A 19,142-nucleotide genomic window follows, 5' to 3' on the forward strand; every position below is an offset into this window, starting at 1 on the left:
TTTATTCCAAGTAAAAGCTGGCCAATCTGAGTGTATTTAATATGGCAGCCAGCCAGGCAGGAGCCGGGAGACAGGAAGACACCAGAGGGCCCAGTCCATCCCTGAGCCTCTCATGAAGACTCGTCCCCGTGCAGCCCAGCGATCTGGGCTCCAAGAGCAGTGGTTGAGCCGCCCTCATCCCTGGGGTGCCCCAGCAGTCAGGCCTCCCACCTCCCTGCGAGCTGGTCACTGGGAGGGTCCCATGTCTTCCTCTTGGGCCAGCAAAAATCCTGCTCCCGGGGCTGGGGCTGTGAGCCCAGGGGCCCAGGATGAGCAGCACCCCCTACCCCCGCCTTTTTCCCTCTGAAGGAGCCACGGTGCTGTTCCTGAATGCCACGGACCTGGACCGCTCCCGGGAGTATGGCCAGGAGTCCATCATCTACTCCCTGGAAGGCTCCACCCAGTTTCGGATCAATGCCCGCTCAGGTAAGCCCCCCACCCCAAGGACCCTGGTCCTCCGCACCCTGAGGCTGACTCTCCATACCCGGCCCCAGGACCAGCCCCTGGGCCCGGGTCTCATTCTTCTCAGTTTTGAGCAGGCCAGCTTTGAGCACCAGTGTAATCCCTGAAATATTAATTTGAGTGTGATTACTGATCTTACCAAAAAAAATCACAGCATGGATTTATCCAGTGAATGATGTCTTTCAAGGGTAAAGAGTTGTATTATGTTTTAAATGTGTGTCATCTTACGAACAGCTGGTTAACACACCCCTCTTCAGGAACCTTTATTAAAGCCTTAGCGTCCCTGTCCCTCAGCTGCAGACCTCATTCTTAAATCCTGGCTCCTCTTCTTTCACAGATGTGTGCCTCAGTTTTCCCACCTGTAAAATGAGGTTGATCATCTCAGGGCTGTTGTGTAGGTTAAATGATGTGTAATACGAAACACACTTTGAATAGCCCCTGGCACATAGTAAGTGCTAAAACAAGTACTGTCATTATTCTCTTTTGTTTATTCACCTGCGAGCCCCCTGCCCCCAGCTCCCAGCTCAGCCCATGTAACTCTCTTTCTTCTTCATCTCTTCATGTATATTCCCAGTTTTCTCTCCTCCTTAAAGCTGGGAGAAAAGGGGGGCAGAAAGAAGCAGCAAGAGACCCAAACTTTTCAGCCAGACCTGGGGAAGAATCTAGGACCCCTGTATATTCATTGACATGTTCATTCAGAAATTGGGGTGGGTGCTGTCTGATCCAGGTGCTGTGCCAGGTGCTGGGGTACAGGAAAGAATAAGACATGGCTCTGACCTCATGAAGTTCCAAGTCAGCTCAGTGGGCAGGCAAGACACCCCACTTCCAATACCCACTTCTGTGTGAGTGAAAGGAACTGTAGATGTCAAACAGCTAAACCCTATCTCAGTGGCTTGAAACAATAGAAATTTGAATTCATACAGTCAACCCATGCAGTTGTTGAGTGGACAGGACTCCATATGATGATTCTGGGACCCAGGCCCCTTCCATGTTGTGGCTCTGAGGTCATTGCAGAAGGGAAAAGAGCATGGGTTATCGGACTAGGAGGAGGTAATGGGTCAGCCCCTGCCTGGCAGTCATATCCAAGTGATAATTCTTGACTGGGAAGGGAACAGGAATCTCTAGTGGACACTGGCCATTTCTGTAGCAGGTGGTCAGTGGCCCAGCAGGGCATTAGCTCTTCCTTCTATCCATCCATCCATGGTGGAAGTCAGCCTTCAATCCCTTTTTTGTCCTCCTTTCCTGGAGGCTTGGGGAGCCAATGGCTGGTTCTGATGGGTACTAAGACTGAGGAAGGGGACCCAGGGCCACTGTGAGCCTCTTTTGCTACCTCTGAGAAAGTGAAGGCCTTCCTCCCTGCTCTAAGGAACTTCCACCCACAGTGAGCCCTCATTTCCAGGGGTCTCAGAGTAATGTCACTAGTGAATATGAACTACATGCCCAGCACTGTTGCAGGGACTCTGAGCAGCACATCCCATTCCGCCATCCTCACCTGTGAGGCGGATACTAGCCTTATCCCCCTTTTCCAGATGAGGAAGCTGAGCCACTGGGGAGGTTGAGTAGCTAGACTGAGGACTCGCAGAGCGTGAACTTCTGACTCCAGAACCCAGATATGAAAGGTGCCATTATATGAGCAGCTCCCTGGCCTTTCAGCCACCCCTGCCCTTGCCTGCCCAATCGGGGCTCCAGCTCCCCCCGGGGCCTTTAATGACAAAGACATTTTCTTGCTGCCTTAACACGACTTTGACTCCAAACGTGTAAGCATTTTGCTCTGAGCTCCTCAGTCAAATTAGCCAGGCCTGCTCCACAGAGGTGGCCTTAATTGGATCTAATTTCCCAGACAGGAGAGGCCATTGATCATGCCGACAAGTTCATATTTAAAACTTTTTAGAGATTAATTTCTTCCTTGCCCTGCCAATTAATCGACACTACCCTGGCACGGAGTGTGGCTTGTTGGGCAGACCTTTGTGAGTCTTCCAGTCTTGCCCTTGGCACCTAAGCTGCCCTGTCACCCACCCCGGGCTCCCTGCTCAGCGCTGCACAGAGCAGAGGACAAGCCAGCGTGCCACAGAGGGAACAGCCAGGGTAGAAGCAGTCCTAAAGGCAATGTAGCCTAGCTGCCTTGTTTTATAGGGGGAAGAACCAAGCTCAGAGAAGTAAAGCGACTTGCCCAGGTCACACAGCTCAGGCAATGGGGATAAAATGATGGGTAGCATACAGGCCCTGCCTGTGGGGAATGCTCACAGTCCATTGGAAGGATACAGTCATTCTCTGGGTGTTGGGAGCCTCACCTAGAATTACTTTAGCCTCACAACAGCTCTCCCTGGAAGTCACACCAATCTCCATTTATAGATGAGAAAACTGAAGCTTAAAAAAACTAAATTTTTCTAAGGCCAAGCATCTGGGAAGGGCCATAATCAGAATTCAAATCCAGGTCTCTCATCCTCACCACATGGGCTCTCCCATGGCTCATGAAAGACGGTAAATGGCCTGGCTGCAGTGATTGCTGAAGTCCGCTGGGACTGGCTCACCTTGCTCCCAAGAGCTAGCAAGGCACTCAACTGTGAACTCCATATTCAATACCATCAAGTTGGGAGCTTAGAATGGGCCCAGGTGGGACTCTTTACACCGAGGAAATCGGCAAATGCCTTTTCTTTTTATTTTGGGGAGCCAGTTGTCAAACATTTACTAGCACACCGCTACCAGGGTGATAGTTGTATTTCAGTTATACCAAAATACAAAGATCAAATACAGGTGAACAAAAAATGTTGTTTAATTGTTCACATTTAACACACTAAAAAAACTCGAGGCAATGTAATTATGCTATTCACAGTGTAATTAGGAAACTATTTTATAACTATTAATTATCAATGCGTGATAAGGTTGAATAGGTTGAACTGCCCAGTAATGAGTCACAAGTGAGAACACACGTGAACACCTGGTGTTTTTCTTTCCTGTCATTGTATTTCTGTGGCTATATAAATAAACTGTGCCTGGCACTGTTCTAAGATTTCCATGATACTAATTAGATTAACCTCACCACGGCCCTATGAGGTAGGTCCTATTATGGTTCCCTTTGGATCCTATGAGGAAACTGAAGCACAAAGGTTGGAAGTAACCAGTTCAGGATGATAAAGCCAGCAAGATAATGTCAAAAGTCTAAACAAGAGGTGATCTGTGACTGAGCCCAAGGCCTGATGGCCCTCCTGCCCTGTTCTCCAGGCCTTACCCTCGAGAATCAGCCTAGATTTCCACACATCTGCAAATATCTCCTCCTCGTGGGGTTATGTTGCCCAGCTCTGGGGACCCGGCTCCCAAGGCATGGGAGCTCTGCCATCTCCCACTGTGAGCGCCATCTCAGGAACACATCCAGGCTGCCAGATCATGGTAGCTCTTTCCCTCACTCTCTCTCCCCTTCCCTTGCTCTCACCCTGGCCCACCCAAACCCTCTCACACATCCACTTCTCTCTCCGGCAGGGGAAATCACCACCACATCTCTGCTTGACCGAGAGACCAAGTCTGAATACATCCTCATCGTTCGTGCAGTGGACGGGGGTGTGGGCCACAACCAGAAAACTGGCATCGCCACTGTGAGTGCGCCCCCCTCCTGCGCCCAGCTTCCCCTCGCCAGCCGGGCTCCTGCTCCCCGCTCATCTTCAGGTTGCCCGCCTTGTACCTCTGGACCCCCGTGTCCTGAGCCAGTGTGAGGCATTGTGAAAGTGAGTGAGGGGGCAAAAACCAACTGATCATCATCAGAGGTCAGCCCCCAGGGCCACCACAGCTGTGGGGAAGAAAGGCATCACCACCAGGAATGTAGGGTACTTGGGAGGAGTAAAATAAAATATTTTCTCTGCTGCCCCCAAAAATCCAGGAGGGCAGGTGGCAGAAGGCATGAGCCCCATAGGCCCCTCCTTGCCTTGGCACCTGCCAACAGGCAGAAGCAGGCGTTCCTGCCAGGAAGAGCACTGGAGGGTCCCTGGGGGCTTGTCCTTCCCCAGCCAATATGCCCCAGAGAGTAGAAAGCTAGAGGAAGAAACTGTGTGGGCCCTGAATGAGCTCTGGGCTGAAGAAGTGAGGGTAAGTGAGAAGACCTCTGTGGGAGAGGAAGTGGGAGGACCTGCTGACAGTCGCTCTAGCCACCTCCCCTTTTTGTTCCCCATTCAGTTTCCTTGGCTCTCCCTCAAAACTGTGGCTCGAACCCAGCCAGCAGCATCCCCATCCTTACCCAGCCAGAGAGGCTTGAGATGGTATTTCGTGGCCAGGGATTTGATGGAAAAATCCCCAGTGCCCTACTCTATCAAGGGAGGCCCCTGCTATTGGGAATCAGAGCCCTATAAAGAATGTACCTGGTGGCAGGTGGGCAGGGAAATTGCTTGGCTTGTAGCTGAGACAGGGAAGCTCAAGGGATTCTATGAGATCCCCCACCCTGTCAGTCACCTTCAGCCAAGACTGGAGGAAGGGGTGGGAGAAATCCCAGGTCACAGCAAGGATTTCGGGGGTCATCACATCCATTCCACTGCCTCCTAATGGGACCACACTGGAACTCTCTCTCCTAAAGGAGCCTGGCTCCTTCCTGTCCTTGAAAGCCCAGGCCCTGCCCAAGGCTCCCAAGGTTGGTGGAGCTGGTGGAATTAATGTCAAGATGGCCCGTGGGCATCTGAGCTTGTTTCCCCTGGCAGGCCCTGCCTGCCCTGGCCCATCTCAGCTGGGTTCGTCCACAGCGCCCCTTGTGGTTTCACAGGTAAACATCACCCTCCTGGACATCAATGACAACCACCCCACATGGAAGGACGCACCCTACTACATCAACCTGGTGGAGATGACCCCTCCAGACTCGGACGTGACCACGGTAGGTAGTGGTGGAGCAGCAGAACTGCCAGGCAGCCCTTCCCAGGGGTGCCTGCCATGCGGGGCTGGTGGACTCTGTGTCCCTTTCAGCCAGCTCTTGCAATAGAGTTCTAGCCGTTCTCTGGCGTGCTGAAAGGCAGTCCGAGGTCAAGGGAAAGCCCTCACCTGGCCTCCAGTGTCAGCAGGCCTCAGGCTTTGTCAAAGGGAGCTTCAGGCAGCCCAGGGACAGTGGCAGGGGAGCTCAGGCCGGCTCTGCTTGCAAGCCACATGTGCCCTTAGAGCCGGGGACTCTGGCCACTCCCTCTGGAGAGCTCCCACCCCCACACTGCACAAGCCCCAGCCCCACCGCAGCGCCTCTCTTTCACTGCTGCGTCCCTGCAGTCATCAGTCTGGGTTAGCTGATCAGGAATTTTCTGGCCCAGGTTTGCACCAGCCCGTGTGTGTGTTATGTGCTCATGGGCAGGGATGTGCACAACTCAGGGTGCAGAGGGGAGATGCAGCCAAAGCCAGGGCATCCACAGCAGAGACCAGAATCCTGGGGCAACTGAGGAGGCCCAGGTCCCATGCCCACACCATCTGCTTTGCTGGGAGATCCACATTTCTCAGCCTTCTTGTCACCCTGTAACCACGTGACCTCACTTGGGGAGGCTTGTCCCCACATGAGCAGCCCCACTGCCACCACCCAGCCCTGCGGGGGACATGAATCCTGACCACTCACAGTAATGCCATTTACTGAACACCTGGGAAGTGCCCTGAGCCTCACCTGAGGGCTTCTCAGGAATTCTCTCTCCTCCTCCTCATCATCTCACATGGCAGAGGGATTCTGCTCCCATTGTTCTGTGGAGAAGACAGACTTAGAGCTTAAAGGGTTGCCCAAGGTCCCAGAGCTAGTAAGGGATGAGGCCAGGACTTGAACCCTGGTCTGACTTGGAGACGAGGGATTAGAAACTACCTAACCCAGTCCTTATTCTTCTGCTGGCTCAAGGGGTGCCCTAGCAGGTGGCCAGGTCCTGAGGAACTTGAACTCCGGTGGGATGGGAGAATCGATAACTTTGCATCCAGCTCTCCAGGAAAGTTGCCCTACCTGAGCCCAAGCAGCTCTGGTCTGGTAATGCCCAGCCTCTCCAGCCTCACCCTCAGCAACCACACCCAGCAGTGGCTCTGACTGGGAGAGGAGGTCCACCTGGAAGGAAGGACAAAGAGAGGGAGGGAAGGATTGGCCGTCATGCCTCTCTTCCTTTCCACGTGTTCACTGACTGGATGTCAACTGGTGTGAGGGTGCCCCTCCCAGAGGATCCAATGGCATAGGGCAGAAGTGAGGAATCTGGAATCTGTCATTTCTCAAAGCCCCACAGAGGAATTCCTTCCAGCCCAGGGCCAGGTTTAGAAGCCACTACCCTGGCCCTTTGACACGGCTCTCTAGGGCCCTTTGGTGGGTGCTCTCTGCCGCTGCCTCGTGGGCACTGCACTGGCTCAGGACAACCTCCTCACCCCAGCCAGGGACTCCAAGAGCTAGGGCTGGATCTCACCTCTGAATACTTTCTGGTCAACCCTCCCCTTTCCCTTATGTTTCTGGGAAATTCCTCCCGAAGGGAATTGAGGGGCAAGTAAGGAAGGTTGCTCTGGGAGAAAGGTGCTGCGTGGGACACCAGCCTGCGTTACCGTTATCAAACAGTACGTCTGGCAGTAGGTATGCCAGGTGAGGACTGCACTCAGCCTTGGGCCTTTGCAAGCTCTGGTCCCCGCGGCCTTCACCCAGTCTCCAGCTCCTCACACATCCTTCTGAGTCATAAGCAGGCACAGACAATGGACCGAGGCGCTGCCCAGTGCCTCCTCACTTTCCAGGAAACCCACGAGCCATCAGAGAATGCCTACTGCATGCCAGGCCTCATGCTTGTCAGGCTGAGGGTACAGGAAGCAATGCCAGGCCAGGTGCAGTGGCTCATGCCTGTAATCCCAGCACTTTGAGAGGCCAAGGCAGGCAGATCGCTTGAGCCTAGGAGTTCAAGACCAGCCTGCGCAACATAGTAAGACCCCCACTCTGAGTCTTTACAAAAAAAATTTTTAAGTAGTCAGGTGTGGTAGTGCACACCTGTGGTCCCAGATACTCGGGAGGCTAAGGCAAGAGGATTTTTGAGCCTCAGAGACTGAGTCTGCAGTGAGCCAAGATCACACCACTGCACTCCAGCCTGGGTGACAGAGTGAGAGATCCTGTCTCCAAAAAAAAAAAAAAAAAAAAAGGAAGCTCTCACCCTGCCTTTGGGGATCTTCACATCACTCTTCTGCTCAAACCCAATGGTTCCCAGATCTCCCTGTGCAAAAGCCAGACTCCTTGCCGGACCTACATCTGCATGCACCAGGTGTGGCCTGGCACACAGGCACTGACCATTCCACCTGCACAGGCGTGCGTTGGTGGAGTGACCGTCTCTCTGTCTGCAAGGGAGATTTTGGTCCCACTCTCCTTCCTGGCTCCTGCAGCTGCCTTCAAGGACCTGGCTGATGGGCATTGATTTAGAGCCTTTCAAAGCCCTCCAGCAAAATAAAGGAGAGGGGAGAAGGAGAGAATTATTCCCCGTCAGGCAGGAGAAAAATGACGGGCATGAAATTGGAAATAAATGAGGAGAAAGTGGTGAGATCTACAAAATCGCCCAGCAGGGAGCCTGCAGGAGGGGTCACAGCCCTCTACCCTCTCCTGTACCCTCAACCCACCCTGTGACCAGAGAGTCAGTCAAGAGGCCCAAAACCAGTGTCCATGCCCCAACCAGGGTCATTTGGAAGCAGCTACCCTGGCACTCTCTGGCATGGTGGGGGCAGGAAGAAGGGATAGAAGAGGAGAAAACACCCCCCATGTGAAATTCATCTCAGCCTGTTCAGCAACAGGTGTGGCCTGGAACAAGTCACCTCCAGAAAAATAAAACAGGGATAAAATCATCTCTCCCCCAGGCTGGGTGTCGTGGCTCACACCTGTAATCCCAGCACTTTGGGAGGCCAAGGCAGGTGGATCACTTGAGGTCAAAAGTTTGAGACCAGCCTGGCCAACATGGTAAAACCTTGTCTGTACTAAAAACACAAAAATTAGCTGGGCATGGTGGCTCTTGCCTGTAATCCCAGCTACCCGGGGGGCTGAGGCAGGAGGATTGCTTGAACCCAGGAGGTAGAGATTGCAGTAACCGGAGATTGCACCACTGCACTCCAGCCAGAGCAATGGAGCAAAACTCCATCTCAACAAAAACAAACAAACAAAAATTCCCTTTTCAAATGGTTGAGAGAAACATTGTAGAAACGCAAGGCATGCTGGTCTCCTAAGTCCATCAGTAAAATGACTTGTCCTGGTTTGAATTATGCCTGCGGTACCTAAGAGCCCTGTCTCCTGTTTGCAAAATGGGGGTTTTGGGGTCCCCTTTATGGAGGCTAGGGAAACTGAGGCAACATGCCCACAGCAAGATGAAGACACCTCAGGCCTGGAAGGCAGGGACCTCCCCTACCCTACCCTTTGGTGCTGCAAGGTTGAAAAGGGAGAGGAGGGCTGAGCAGTCCGGGGTGAGAGCAAAGGCTGCCCCCACCTCTCTGAAGGGGAAGCTGGTCTAGGTGCCACCGCATTCAGCCCTGCATCAGCCTCTCTCCCGCTGGCCTCCCCAGGGCCCACGGACAGGGGCAGATGGGAGTTCTCAGCCAGGTCAGCTCATCTGTCTGTTCTGGTCTGGTGGCCCCAGAGACACCTCTGGCTGGGGATTAAGCAGAGGAGGGACAGATTCTGCTGCCAAAGCACAAAAGGCTCCACATCAAGTAAGATGAAGGAGCTGACAAGGCCCGGCTGTCATCACCGACTGTCCTGCAGTTAAGAATGACACTGTCTTGATGTGGCCCCACGGACTGTGGTCACCTCCCACCCCCCACTGACCTCGTCCACCTCTGGTGCCAAAGTGACCTCTGCAGCGCAGGGTCGGGGGTGATCGAAGGGTAAGGGCCACCTCAGGAGCCTCCAGGCTGAGAGCTGGGTCAGTGTCAAGGGTGGTGCTGTGTGACCCTGAGACCGGCCTGTGCCTCTCTGGGCTCTGCTTACTCCTTGTGAAAAGCAAGGCAATGGATGGTGAGCGAGCTTCCCCACAGAGCAGGGGATCAGTGTACACAGAAGGCCTCGGCAAAGACAAGGAGACCTCAGGGGGCCCTTGGCCTTTTGTTTATGACCTGGCTGTGTGGGATCGGGGACACTAAGGCACAGCAGGCTGTGGGGCTCACTGCCCCTAGGTTAGGATGGCACTGAGCACTGGCCCCTTCGTGACATGGGGGTTATAAGTGGGGAGCCAGGGTGTGGGCCGGAGGGTTGAAGAGGCCAGAGTGTCTGAGGCCCAGTCCTGAGACCCTGCTTCTCACCAGGGATGGTGTTCCTCCCTTCTGGGGCACTTAGCCCTCTCCTCCCTCAACACTCCCCTAGCCCCGTGACTGCCCTAGCTAACTGGGTCCCACCTTCTGAAAGTGGGGTCCAGCTATAGCCTCCTCCGCATGCCCTGTCATCCCTGGTGTAACATTCTAAAGCTTCAGAAGAAGGAAGGGAGGGTTTGAGGATGAGGAACGAACCCAGTCTCCAAAATCTAGAGTTTCAAATCCTTTCAAAAATCTCAGCCAGAGCACAGGCTCCCCAGCCCTTCCCGGCCCTCCCCTGGAGAGCTCCATGGTCAGGGACCTGCTGGGGGCCCCCTGGTTGCCCAAAACCCACAGACATGTCCCCCTGAATGTCTGGAACAGAAGGGCACAAAGCTGTGGGGTGTGTGTGGGGGTGTGTGTGCGCGTGGTGTGTGTATGCTGTGTGTATGAGGGGGTGTGTGGGGGTATGTGCATGGGTGTGGGTGTGTGTAGTGTGTGTGTGGGGGGGTGTGTGTGTGGGGTGTGTGTGGGGTGTCTGGGGGTGAGGTGTGTGTGTGGGGTGTGTATTGGGGTGGGGTGTGTGTGTGGGGGTGGTGTGTATGTGTGAGGGTGTGTGAGGGAGGTGTGTGTGGGGGGCTGTGTGCGTGGATGTGTGGGTGTGTGTGGTGTGTATGGGTGGGTGGGGTGTGTGTGTGGGGTGTGTGTGTGGGGATGGGGTGTGGGTGTGTGTGTGGTGTGGGGGGGGTGGGGGGTGGGGGTGTAGGGGTGTGGTGGGGTGTGTGTGTTAGAATCCCAGCTCTGTGCTTCCGGGCTTTGAGGCCTTGGGAGTCCCACTGACCCTCATCCGTGCAATGGGCACAATTAGATATACCTGCTTCGTTCACACAGTAGCTGGTGATGGCCTGGCTCCTCTGGGACACTGGGTGCCTGCTGGGGGCCCCTGCAGGTGTGTACCAGGTGCCGTCAGATGCACTAGCTCAGGCAGGGTTACACCCCCTGTCACAGATCTGGAAGCCCAGGAGAAAGGGACTTGCCTGAGACGGAAATGGACAGGTTTTGCTAGAGCACCCAAAGGCTTCCACTGCTGATTCACTTTCTGAACCTCCTGCCTCCCAATCCTCTCAGAACACTTCCTGGGCCAGACAGAGCTAGGATGCCTCCTCCCCAGGACCAATGTCTGAGCTAGAAACCCCCAGCCAGCCCAGAGACACCCTCCCTGGGCCTGGCTCAGCAAAGGGGTCTGCTCCCTCCTGCCAGGTGGTGGCTGTGGACCCAGACCTGGGAGAGAATGGCACCCTGGTGTACAGCATCCAGCCACCCAACAAGTTCTACAGCCTCAACAGCACCACGGGCAAGATCCGCACCACCCATGCCATGCTAGACCGGGAGAACCCCGACCCCCACGAGGCGGAGCTGATGCGCAAAATCATCGTCTCCGTCACTGACTGTACGGACCCCTCTCGCCCCTCACAGCCCCCACACCTTAGGCTCTGGGCATCCCCAGTGACTGGGCCTCTGGGGAACCTGGGGCCCACCCAGGAGGGCTGTGTTTGATCACCAGGAGTACAGTAATACCCATGCCCCAGCTATGACTCCCAGAGCCCCCCAAGGGAATGGAGGGAGCTGGGGAGGGGAGCTTCGAGGCTCAGGCTGCTTCCCAGAGGGGCCGCTGGGATGGAAGGCTCTGACTCTGACACCCTCTCACCACTTGCCTTCTTCCTGTCCATTTTCTCTTGCACCCATCTTACCCCATTCTCGGCCCCTTCTCACCCTGGTCTCCCCAGGTGGCCGACCCCCTTTGAGAGCTACCAGCAGTGCCACAGTGTTTGTGAACCTCTTGGATCTCAACGACAATGACCCCACCTTTCAGAACCTGCCTTTTGTGGCTGAGGTGCTCGAAGGTACCCCCACGGGGGTCTCCATCTACCAAGTGAGTCTCACTCATTTCATCCCTACCAGCCCAGAAGGGGGCGGTGGGTGCCCGAGGGGCCTCGCCCAGGTGGAGCACTTTGCAGGGGCTGGGCAGGGGAGGAGCTGGGGCTTGAAGGACAGAGGCTCTGGAAACATGGAGGGGAACATGGCAGGAAAGGATAGGGAGATGGGCAAAGGCAGAGGCAGAGAGAGGGAGGGAGGCAAAGGTGGAATTCTGCAAGCCAAGTCCAAGTTTCTCAGGGCCTGATTATGGATGTCTGGCCTGCAGATGGTTCTAGAATACAAAGAAGGCCAGATGAGTGTAGTCCTGGGCATTGCCTCTCCCATGCTTTTCCATAAGCCCCGGATCAGCTCCCTGTAGTAGAGGGGCCTCTGCCCACTTTGCAGAGCTCTAAAGAGACTTGCCCAGGACCCTGAGGCCACACAAGGCAGGGTCTGATCTTGGGCCTGGCTTCTTTGCCTCCTGTTCCATCATCCTCTGGTCAGGGGGATCCTGAAGGTGCTGGTTTGGAGAAGATGACATCCAGGGTTTCAAGTCCTTTCAAAACCTCAGCCCTCCAGGGGCCGTTTGGAAACACCAGAGACCCTCCTGGTTAAGAGCATGGGCTGTGGAGTCCAACCAATAGAAGTGTGGATCCCAGCTCCACCACCAAGTGCTCTGTGGCTTGGAGCAAACTGCTTACCCTCTCTGAGCCTCAGTTTCTCATCTGTGAAACGGAGATAATAATAGTACCTGCCTGACTGTGCTGTGGGAATTCAATCAGACACATGGATGAAGCACCCTGGAACTTGGACTCAGGAAAACACGGTAGCTGTGGCGATCACTATGTGTCTGTCATGAGGGCTTATACCTGAGATGCAGTGGCAGGATCAGGTTAGCCTGTTCCCATTAGAAGGAGATGGGATTGTTTGTCAGGATGCCAGAGGGGGTGAGCTTGGCGGTGCCCCACAGGCCCACTGTGCCTCAGTTTCTTCATCGGTAGGAGGAGGTGAATGGTGTTCCCCAAGCCCCCAGTAGGGGGCGCCTCGATCCAGGGAACAGCAGCCCGTCCTGAGGAAGCCCCAGGCCAAGGGGAGGTGCGGTGAGAGAGAGTGAGCCCCTAACCCCAGTTCTCTGGGGGCTCACACTGGCGAATAAAGATGCCCACCAATGCAACTTCTGAATTCATAGAGGAAGGAGTAGGGAGCGTTTAACTTGGAAACTGTCTTCACATACAGGACGAGGCTCCTCCCCTGAACTGTGCTCCCTGGGCCCACCTAGGACCTCAGGAGACACAGATTTCTGCTGGTTGTGTAGAAGAGCGGTCTCCAGGGGGTAGAGCTGTGTGCAAGTAAAGTGAAAATACTGAGCACCCTGTCCTGAAAGCATTCAAGCTGAGTCCAGACGACCTTGATGATGTCTCCCAGTCCTGAGAGTCTTGGCTTAATCCCAAACTCTTCCTTCAACTGTTACTACACATTTTCCCCAAATGCCTTGAATCCACTTCAGTAAAATATCCAGGGTACCAGGGTCTTGAGTCAGGCAATCTGATGGGGGCTGGAGGTGCAAATGGAATTAGGGAGGAGGCTTGCCTGTACATGGCCACAAATGACTTTTTAAAAAATAATGAAACCCTCAAGTGACTTTTACAAAAGAACCCTTGATGTCATTTTATTTTTGTTGTTGCTATTTCACAAATCAAGCAAAGTGGGGAGGGGCAGCCTGTGACTCCCATCTTCTATGTGGTTGAGCTCCAGATCATGGTGGGGTCTTCAAGCTGGAACAGCTGCTCCAAATCTGGGAGGGCTTCCTAATGGGGAGAGCAGGAGATGAAGGGGGAAAGAGATGTAAAGACCTGAGCTCTTATTCTAAAAAGTCCCTTTGCCACCCTGCTGTCGGCCTCACTTGGTGCCTCGGGACACCTTTCAGCTGGTGCGTGACCCTCTTAGCGTCTGGGAGGGTCCCCTGGGGACAGTGGCCTGGCCAAAGGCTCAGAGGGGAGCATATGTGTCTGGCTGTAGCCAAGTGTGTCTCAGCGGGGGAGGGGGCACTTATTAGGGGAGAAGCATCCGTCCCAGTGTCCCTTCTCCGCCCTCACGCTGCCCCTCCTTGCCCTCAGGTGGTGGCCGTCGACCTAGATGAGGGCCTGAATGGCCTGGTGTCCTATCGCATGCAGGTGGCTATGCCCCGCATGGACTTCCTCATCAACAGCAGCAGCGGCGTGGTGGTCACCACCGCCGAGCTGGACCGAGAGCGCATCGCCGAGTACCAGCTGCGGGTGGTGGCCAGTGACTTGGGCACGCCCACCAAGAGCTCCACCAGCACGCTCACCATCCACGGTGAGGGGCGAGGGGGCTTCTGCTGTGTGCTCAGTGCGTGGGCACAGGCCTCGGTCAGGGCCGGGGGAGTGGGGAGCCGGTGTCCCCCACTGCTGTCTGCTGGACTTGTAGGCACAGGCTCCCTTGTTAATGAGGCACCCTCCTCAGCTGGAGGCACTCAACACTGCAGAGTCTTCTCTGCACCTGGCCACTGCCTTCAGTGCCCCAGAGCTCAGGGGCAGTGGCCTGGACCTGCTGCCTAGTCCCCGCCCCCCCATTCTTCCTAGCCCTGGATCGTAGCAACAGCAAAGGGGGCTTGCTTGAGCTGGGGCCGGGACCTCAGGGTCATGAGCAGCCAGGGAGGGTGCAGAGCCCTTTATCTTCTTTGGAAGGCCAGAGTTTTTGTTTGGAAACCTAAAGGAGACCTCCCCCTCCCATGGGTGTGGAATGCCTGGGCTGGCAGCGGCAGGGCATCACCCTGCGAAGAGAGCAGCTGGGACTCCCAGACTCCCTAAGATCCTCATCCCGCTGGAGCTGTCGCGCTCATTCCCACGGTCTCTGCCCTCTATCGGTGCAGGGGCAGGGTGCCGTTTCCATGCTGGATGAGTCTTTAATTTTCAGGACAGGATGGGGACATGAGCTGTTGCCAAGCTGCCAGGAATAACCCCAGGGAAATAAGGGCAGAGTTTAACGGGCAAGACGTGGCCTGTTCCCTGGGCCTGTTTGGTCCCATCCTAGCTCTGCCGGCCTCTGTGGGATGGTAGGGGCAGGAAAGGAAGTAGTTAGCTTGGCACAGGCACAGACACCGACCCTCTTTAGTTGAGACCTAAGACGGTAAGGATTTCAGAGAGCACGACACTCTCTCCCATCGCTCCAAGGCTTCCTGTGGGTTTATGGTGTCAGTTTCAGGACCCACTTTTTGGCAGATGATTGACAGGGAGTATGTCCCAGCTTTAAGAGAGGACCCCTGGAGGGCCTTCTTCCAAGACTGAGCAGAAGCCATATCATCAAAGGGGCCCAGCATCTCTCCTGGGGATACCACGTAAAGGAACCCAAGTTGGGTGGGGATCACTTCGCTATAAAGGTTGTCCAAGTGCCCCTCTGCCTGAGGAATAGGGCCAAGCATGCACAGCTGAATAAACAAATCTGTAAGGGAAATCAAACCTTATTTCAGGGGATGGGATTATCAAAGTGAGCGCCCTTTGCTGAAGCTCCATTACATACTGAGGGTAGACCTTGAGGCTCCAGCCCCTCCACTCTGCCGCTGTGTGACTTTGGACAAGTCACTCAGCTGCTCTGAGCTTTTGCTTCCTCAGCTACACAGTGTGTCTGATAATACCTGCCTCCTACAATGCTCTGAGGGCCGCATGTGGTCCTGTCCAGGAAGCACTTAGCATGGGCGTGGCACACTGGACAAGCTCGTAAATGGTCACCGTCGTCACCGTTGTCATGACTGTCCATGGTCGTCGTTAGGTGCATCCCAGAGAGAGGTTCTAAGGTTTTCTCTCTCACCTTTGACAGCTGAGCAGCAGTAAACCCCCAGGGCACAGGGACAGCAGGAGGGTCTGGAGCACTGATGGGCTTGGTCCTGGCCCTGGCAGGCATGTGGGGCCCTGGGCTCCTGGCCAGGAGGTGTTAACACAGATGCCACTTGGAGCCCGTGACTCCCTTGGGAATTCATTCCCTACTTGGTCTGGAGCTGGAGCTGGAGCCGGAGCCGCGGCTCTGGAGCTGGGTCGTCTGCAGCAGAAGGCAGGCCTAGCCCCGGCGCCCATTCTCCCCTGCAGTGCTGGATGTGAACGACGAGATGCCCACCTTCTTCCCAGCTGTGTACAACGTGTCCGTGTCCGAGGACGTGCCGCGCGAGTTCCGGGTGGTCTGGCTGAACTGCACGGACAACGACGTGGGCCTCAATGCCGAGCTCAGTTACTTCATCACAGGTGCTGCCCACCCCGGCCTGTGCAGGCCTGCCGGGGCCCTGCCCACCCCTCCCAGATAGACAGCCAGGCTAGATGCGGGGTCAGGTGAGGGTGGAAAAGAGGCCAGGGCTCCACCACTGGGCTTCAGCCCTGCTGGTGCCTCCCTGAGGATTTGCTTCTTCCCTTCCCAAGGGCTTTGTAGCTGGATCACTCTGGACTGGCTCCCTGGGGACCTCCTGAACATGTTGGTTGTAGGCAGGGGGAGGATCTACTAAGGTTCATTCTGGAGAGAGGTGGGGCCCCATGATTCCTAGGGGGAGCCCTGAGCCCCACACCCCGCTCCAAGTCTGGGTGACAGAGCAGTAACTGGAGAAATGTGGCCTCATCCTTCCTCGGGTACCCGTTACTCAGGAGAATTCTCATCTGTTTAGAGGCAGGTGGTTTCCATCTCCCTAAATGAAATGGTTGTAGCTCAAAATTGTTGCCTAGCTGTGACCTGTAGAGCTGTGACCACAGATGATGAGGCCATGTCCTGGCTCACAGGGGAAAGGGGGCCGCAGTGGATTAGTGATGTCTGCCACGGTGGGAGGATTGGTAGATGGTGGCACACATGCCTTGGACTTGCCGTTCCTGGATGAGAACAGCTTCTCAGCCTCCCTGACACACATGAGAGGTGCCGGGACACATGGGGGCACAGTCTTCCCCGTTCTTCAACCCCCCTTGGCCCTTTTGCTGGCTCAGTCTTCTCTCTGTCCAGGACCTGCCTACCAACACACATTTTGCCTAGGCATCTGTGCTTCTGTACACACGGGCAGGGCACATACCAGCCTCCCGGATGCCTCCCCATGAAGCAAGAAGCCTGGCTCACAGCCTGTCCACGGCCTTTGCTGTGGTCAACGTGGCCTCCCAGCCCTCAGCCTGTACTTTCCTCCCGCGCCTCCCCGAAGGGGCCCAGCACCCTCAGGCCCACTCCTCACGGTCTGGCCTTCAAGTCGGCCTGAGGGAGGGCTTAGTAACCAAGACCCCTCACACGGCACCAGCCCTGGGTCTCCATCACCCATGCTACTTGCGTTCTAGTTCTTCCCTGGGCTCCCCAGGAGCCAGATTGTGTCCCTTGCAGATGGTACTAAAGACGCTCGGGAGCACTGGACGTTTGAGGGTCAGGAGGCTTTCCCCAGGGGCAAACCAGCAAGGACAGGAGCACCTGGCAGTCTGCAGGATGACTCTTCAGCACCCCAAAGTGGCGGGCTCCTGCTGACCTGCCCAGAGCCCTCCCGGATTTTCAGTGCGCATTCTGCAAGGAGCTGAGCCCAGTCCTACCCAAGCTCACCACAAAGATGGTGCCGTGGTGCCCTCTGCTGGCCAGAATGCCACACTGCTTGCCAGGTGGCGGGGAGGGGTCTCCACACTTCTAGGAGTTCTTCCTGGCTCCCGTCCACCCCAAGAGGAGATCCTCACACTTCCCACCTGTCGAAGAACTCAAAGAGACTCAGTAATTCCTGTCTTCTGTACAGCTGCCTTGACTCCTCCCTCTGTGGAGCCTCTGTGTCCCCACTCAGGGAGCTTCATTCCTCAGCCCATCCCACCTCCGAGATAAGGGATGTGGGGGATGCTCAGCCAACCGCAGAGTCCTCAGCCACATATACAAGCCCCTATGCAGGTTAGCTGCTCATACGCTTCTGCAGGACAGTCAGGGAGCAGAGGGGTGAAGGACACACCCAGGGACCCGTGCATGGAGAACGCAGGGCAGCAGAGGCACTCCATGGAGCAGTGGGTTCTCCTCTGTAAAGTGGAGGCTGAAGGAAATGGTCTGTGTGGAGTGCCTGTACACAGGAGGTGCTCCGTCAAGGGTGGGCACTGATTCCAGGCATCCAGCACCCCCACTGAGCCCACCCAAGCTGCACCCGCATCAGAGTGCCTCAGGGCTGAGTCGACAGCACAGCCTCCCACTCCTGGACTCACCATGGCGGCTCCCAGCTCAGTAGCAGAGCCCCCCTTTTCCCTGGCTGGGAGCTCTGTTTCCCAGCCTGAAGCTTCTGTCCTTCACCCACAGGTGGCAACTTGGATGGGAAGTTCAGCGTGGGTTACCGTGATGCCGTTGTGAGAACCGTGGTGAGCCTGGACCGGGAGACCACAGCCGCCTACATGCTCATCCTGGAGGCCATCGGTACGCGCCAGCCCCACACCCACCAACGCAGTGATCTGGGCAAAGTTCACATGGGGTGCCTCCCAGGAGCAGGCCTTTTGCTAAAGGCTGAACTCTGCCCTGGTGCCAGTGGAGAAAGGGCACCAGATACTCACTAAACATTACAGCCGGGCATGAGGCTCCCTGCTCGGTGCTACATGCAAGATGCTAGGATGGTAAGGTGGGAGCTGCCTGGGAGACCCACGTGTAGACAAATCACTGCAAATCCAGGCAAGCCAGCAGGAAGGGAAAAGGATGACATAAGAGTATCAGGCACAAAGGGTGGTGCAAACACAGAGGGGAGAGGTCATGGGAGGCTTCCTGGAGGAATCAGCATCTGGGAGTGCCTTTGAGTCAGTTAGAACTCTTTCACTTGCATATTTTAAAATAAAATAAGCTGACTTCAGCACTATGGGCTGACAAAACCAGTCCACTGGGAGATGTAGCTTCAGGTATGACTGGATTCAGGGCTCAGGTGGCACCTCAGGCTTCAGTCTCTGCATTGGCTGGTGCTGCCTCCTGTGTGTTGATGTGTTAGTCCGTTTTCACACTGCTGATGAAGACATACCTTGGACTGGGTAATTTATATAGGAAAAAGGGTTTAATTGGACTTACGGTTCCACGTGGCTGAGGAAGCCTCACAATCATGGCAGAAGGCAAGGAGAAGCAAGTCCCATCTTACATGGATGGCAGCAGGCAGAGAATGAGGAAGACACAAAAGCAGAAACCCCTGATAAAACCATCAGATCTCATGAGACTTACTCACTACCACAAGAACAGTATGGGGGAAACTGCCCCATGATTCAACTCTCTCCCATTGGCTAAACACGTGGGAATTGTGGGAGTACAATTCAAGGTGACATCTGGGTGGGGACACAGCCAAACCATATCAGTTGGCTTTATTCCTCAGCACACATGGTGGCAGGTCATTGCTCCAGCCTCACCTATACATATTCTCAGGTTCAAGTGCAGCAACAGGGAAGACAACACCTGTCTCTTTCCCGTCCCTGGCAGAAGTCCTCAGATCAGCTCTAGGTAGATCCATTCTGCCCCAGTGCCCATCCCTGAACCCCACACTGTGGCCAGGGAAGTGA

General features: G+C 55.3%; 1 protein-coding gene and 1 long non-coding RNA gene across 6 annotated transcripts in view; one reads left to right on the forward strand and one right to left on the reverse strand.

The window, feature by feature from the left end:
- Positions 1-19,142, forward strand: part of CDH23 (cadherin related 23) — a 421,218-nt gene that overhangs the window by 296,306 nt on the left and 105,770 nt on the right. The window contains exons 20-27 of the mRNA XM_064374253.1: positions 349-465; positions 3,979-4,091; positions 5,243-5,350; positions 10,972-11,161; positions 11,499-11,644; positions 13,746-13,965; positions 15,732-15,884; positions 17,917-18,030. Of these exons, the coding sequence (XP_064230323.1) occupies positions 349-465; positions 3,979-4,091; positions 5,243-5,350; positions 10,972-11,161; positions 11,499-11,644; positions 13,746-13,965; positions 15,732-15,884; positions 17,917-18,030 (1,161 nt within the window). The remainder of the gene's footprint in view (positions 1-348; positions 466-3,978; positions 4,092-5,242; positions 5,351-10,971; positions 11,162-11,498; positions 11,645-13,745; positions 13,966-15,731; positions 15,885-17,916; positions 18,031-19,142) is intronic.
- LOC110569427 (uncharacterized) lies at positions 13,282-18,655 on the reverse strand. Of its 5 annotated transcripts, XR_002479517.2 has the most exons (4): positions 18,165-18,655; positions 17,826-17,981; positions 15,760-15,831; positions 13,282-13,436 (listed from the first exon to the last, which is right to left on the reverse strand). It is a non-coding gene; the product is annotated as an uncharacterized LOC110569427 (long non-coding RNA). The 5 variants fall into 5 exon arrangements; XR_002479516.2 differs by lacking the exon at positions 18,165-18,655 and having other exon boundaries at positions 17,826-18,152; XR_010341810.1 differs by lacking the exons at positions 17,826-17,981; positions 18,165-18,655 and adding an exon at positions 16,478-17,568.

The sequence above is a fragment of the Aotus nancymaae genome, unplaced genomic scaffold (genome assembly GCF_030222135.1).
Source record: "Aotus nancymaae isolate 86718 unplaced genomic scaffold, 86718_ANA_hifiasm-v0.15.2.pri h1tg000010l, whole genome shotgun sequence".
In the NCBI taxonomy this organism is placed as follows: Eukaryota; Metazoa; Chordata; class Mammalia; order Primates; family Aotidae; genus Aotus; species Aotus nancymaae.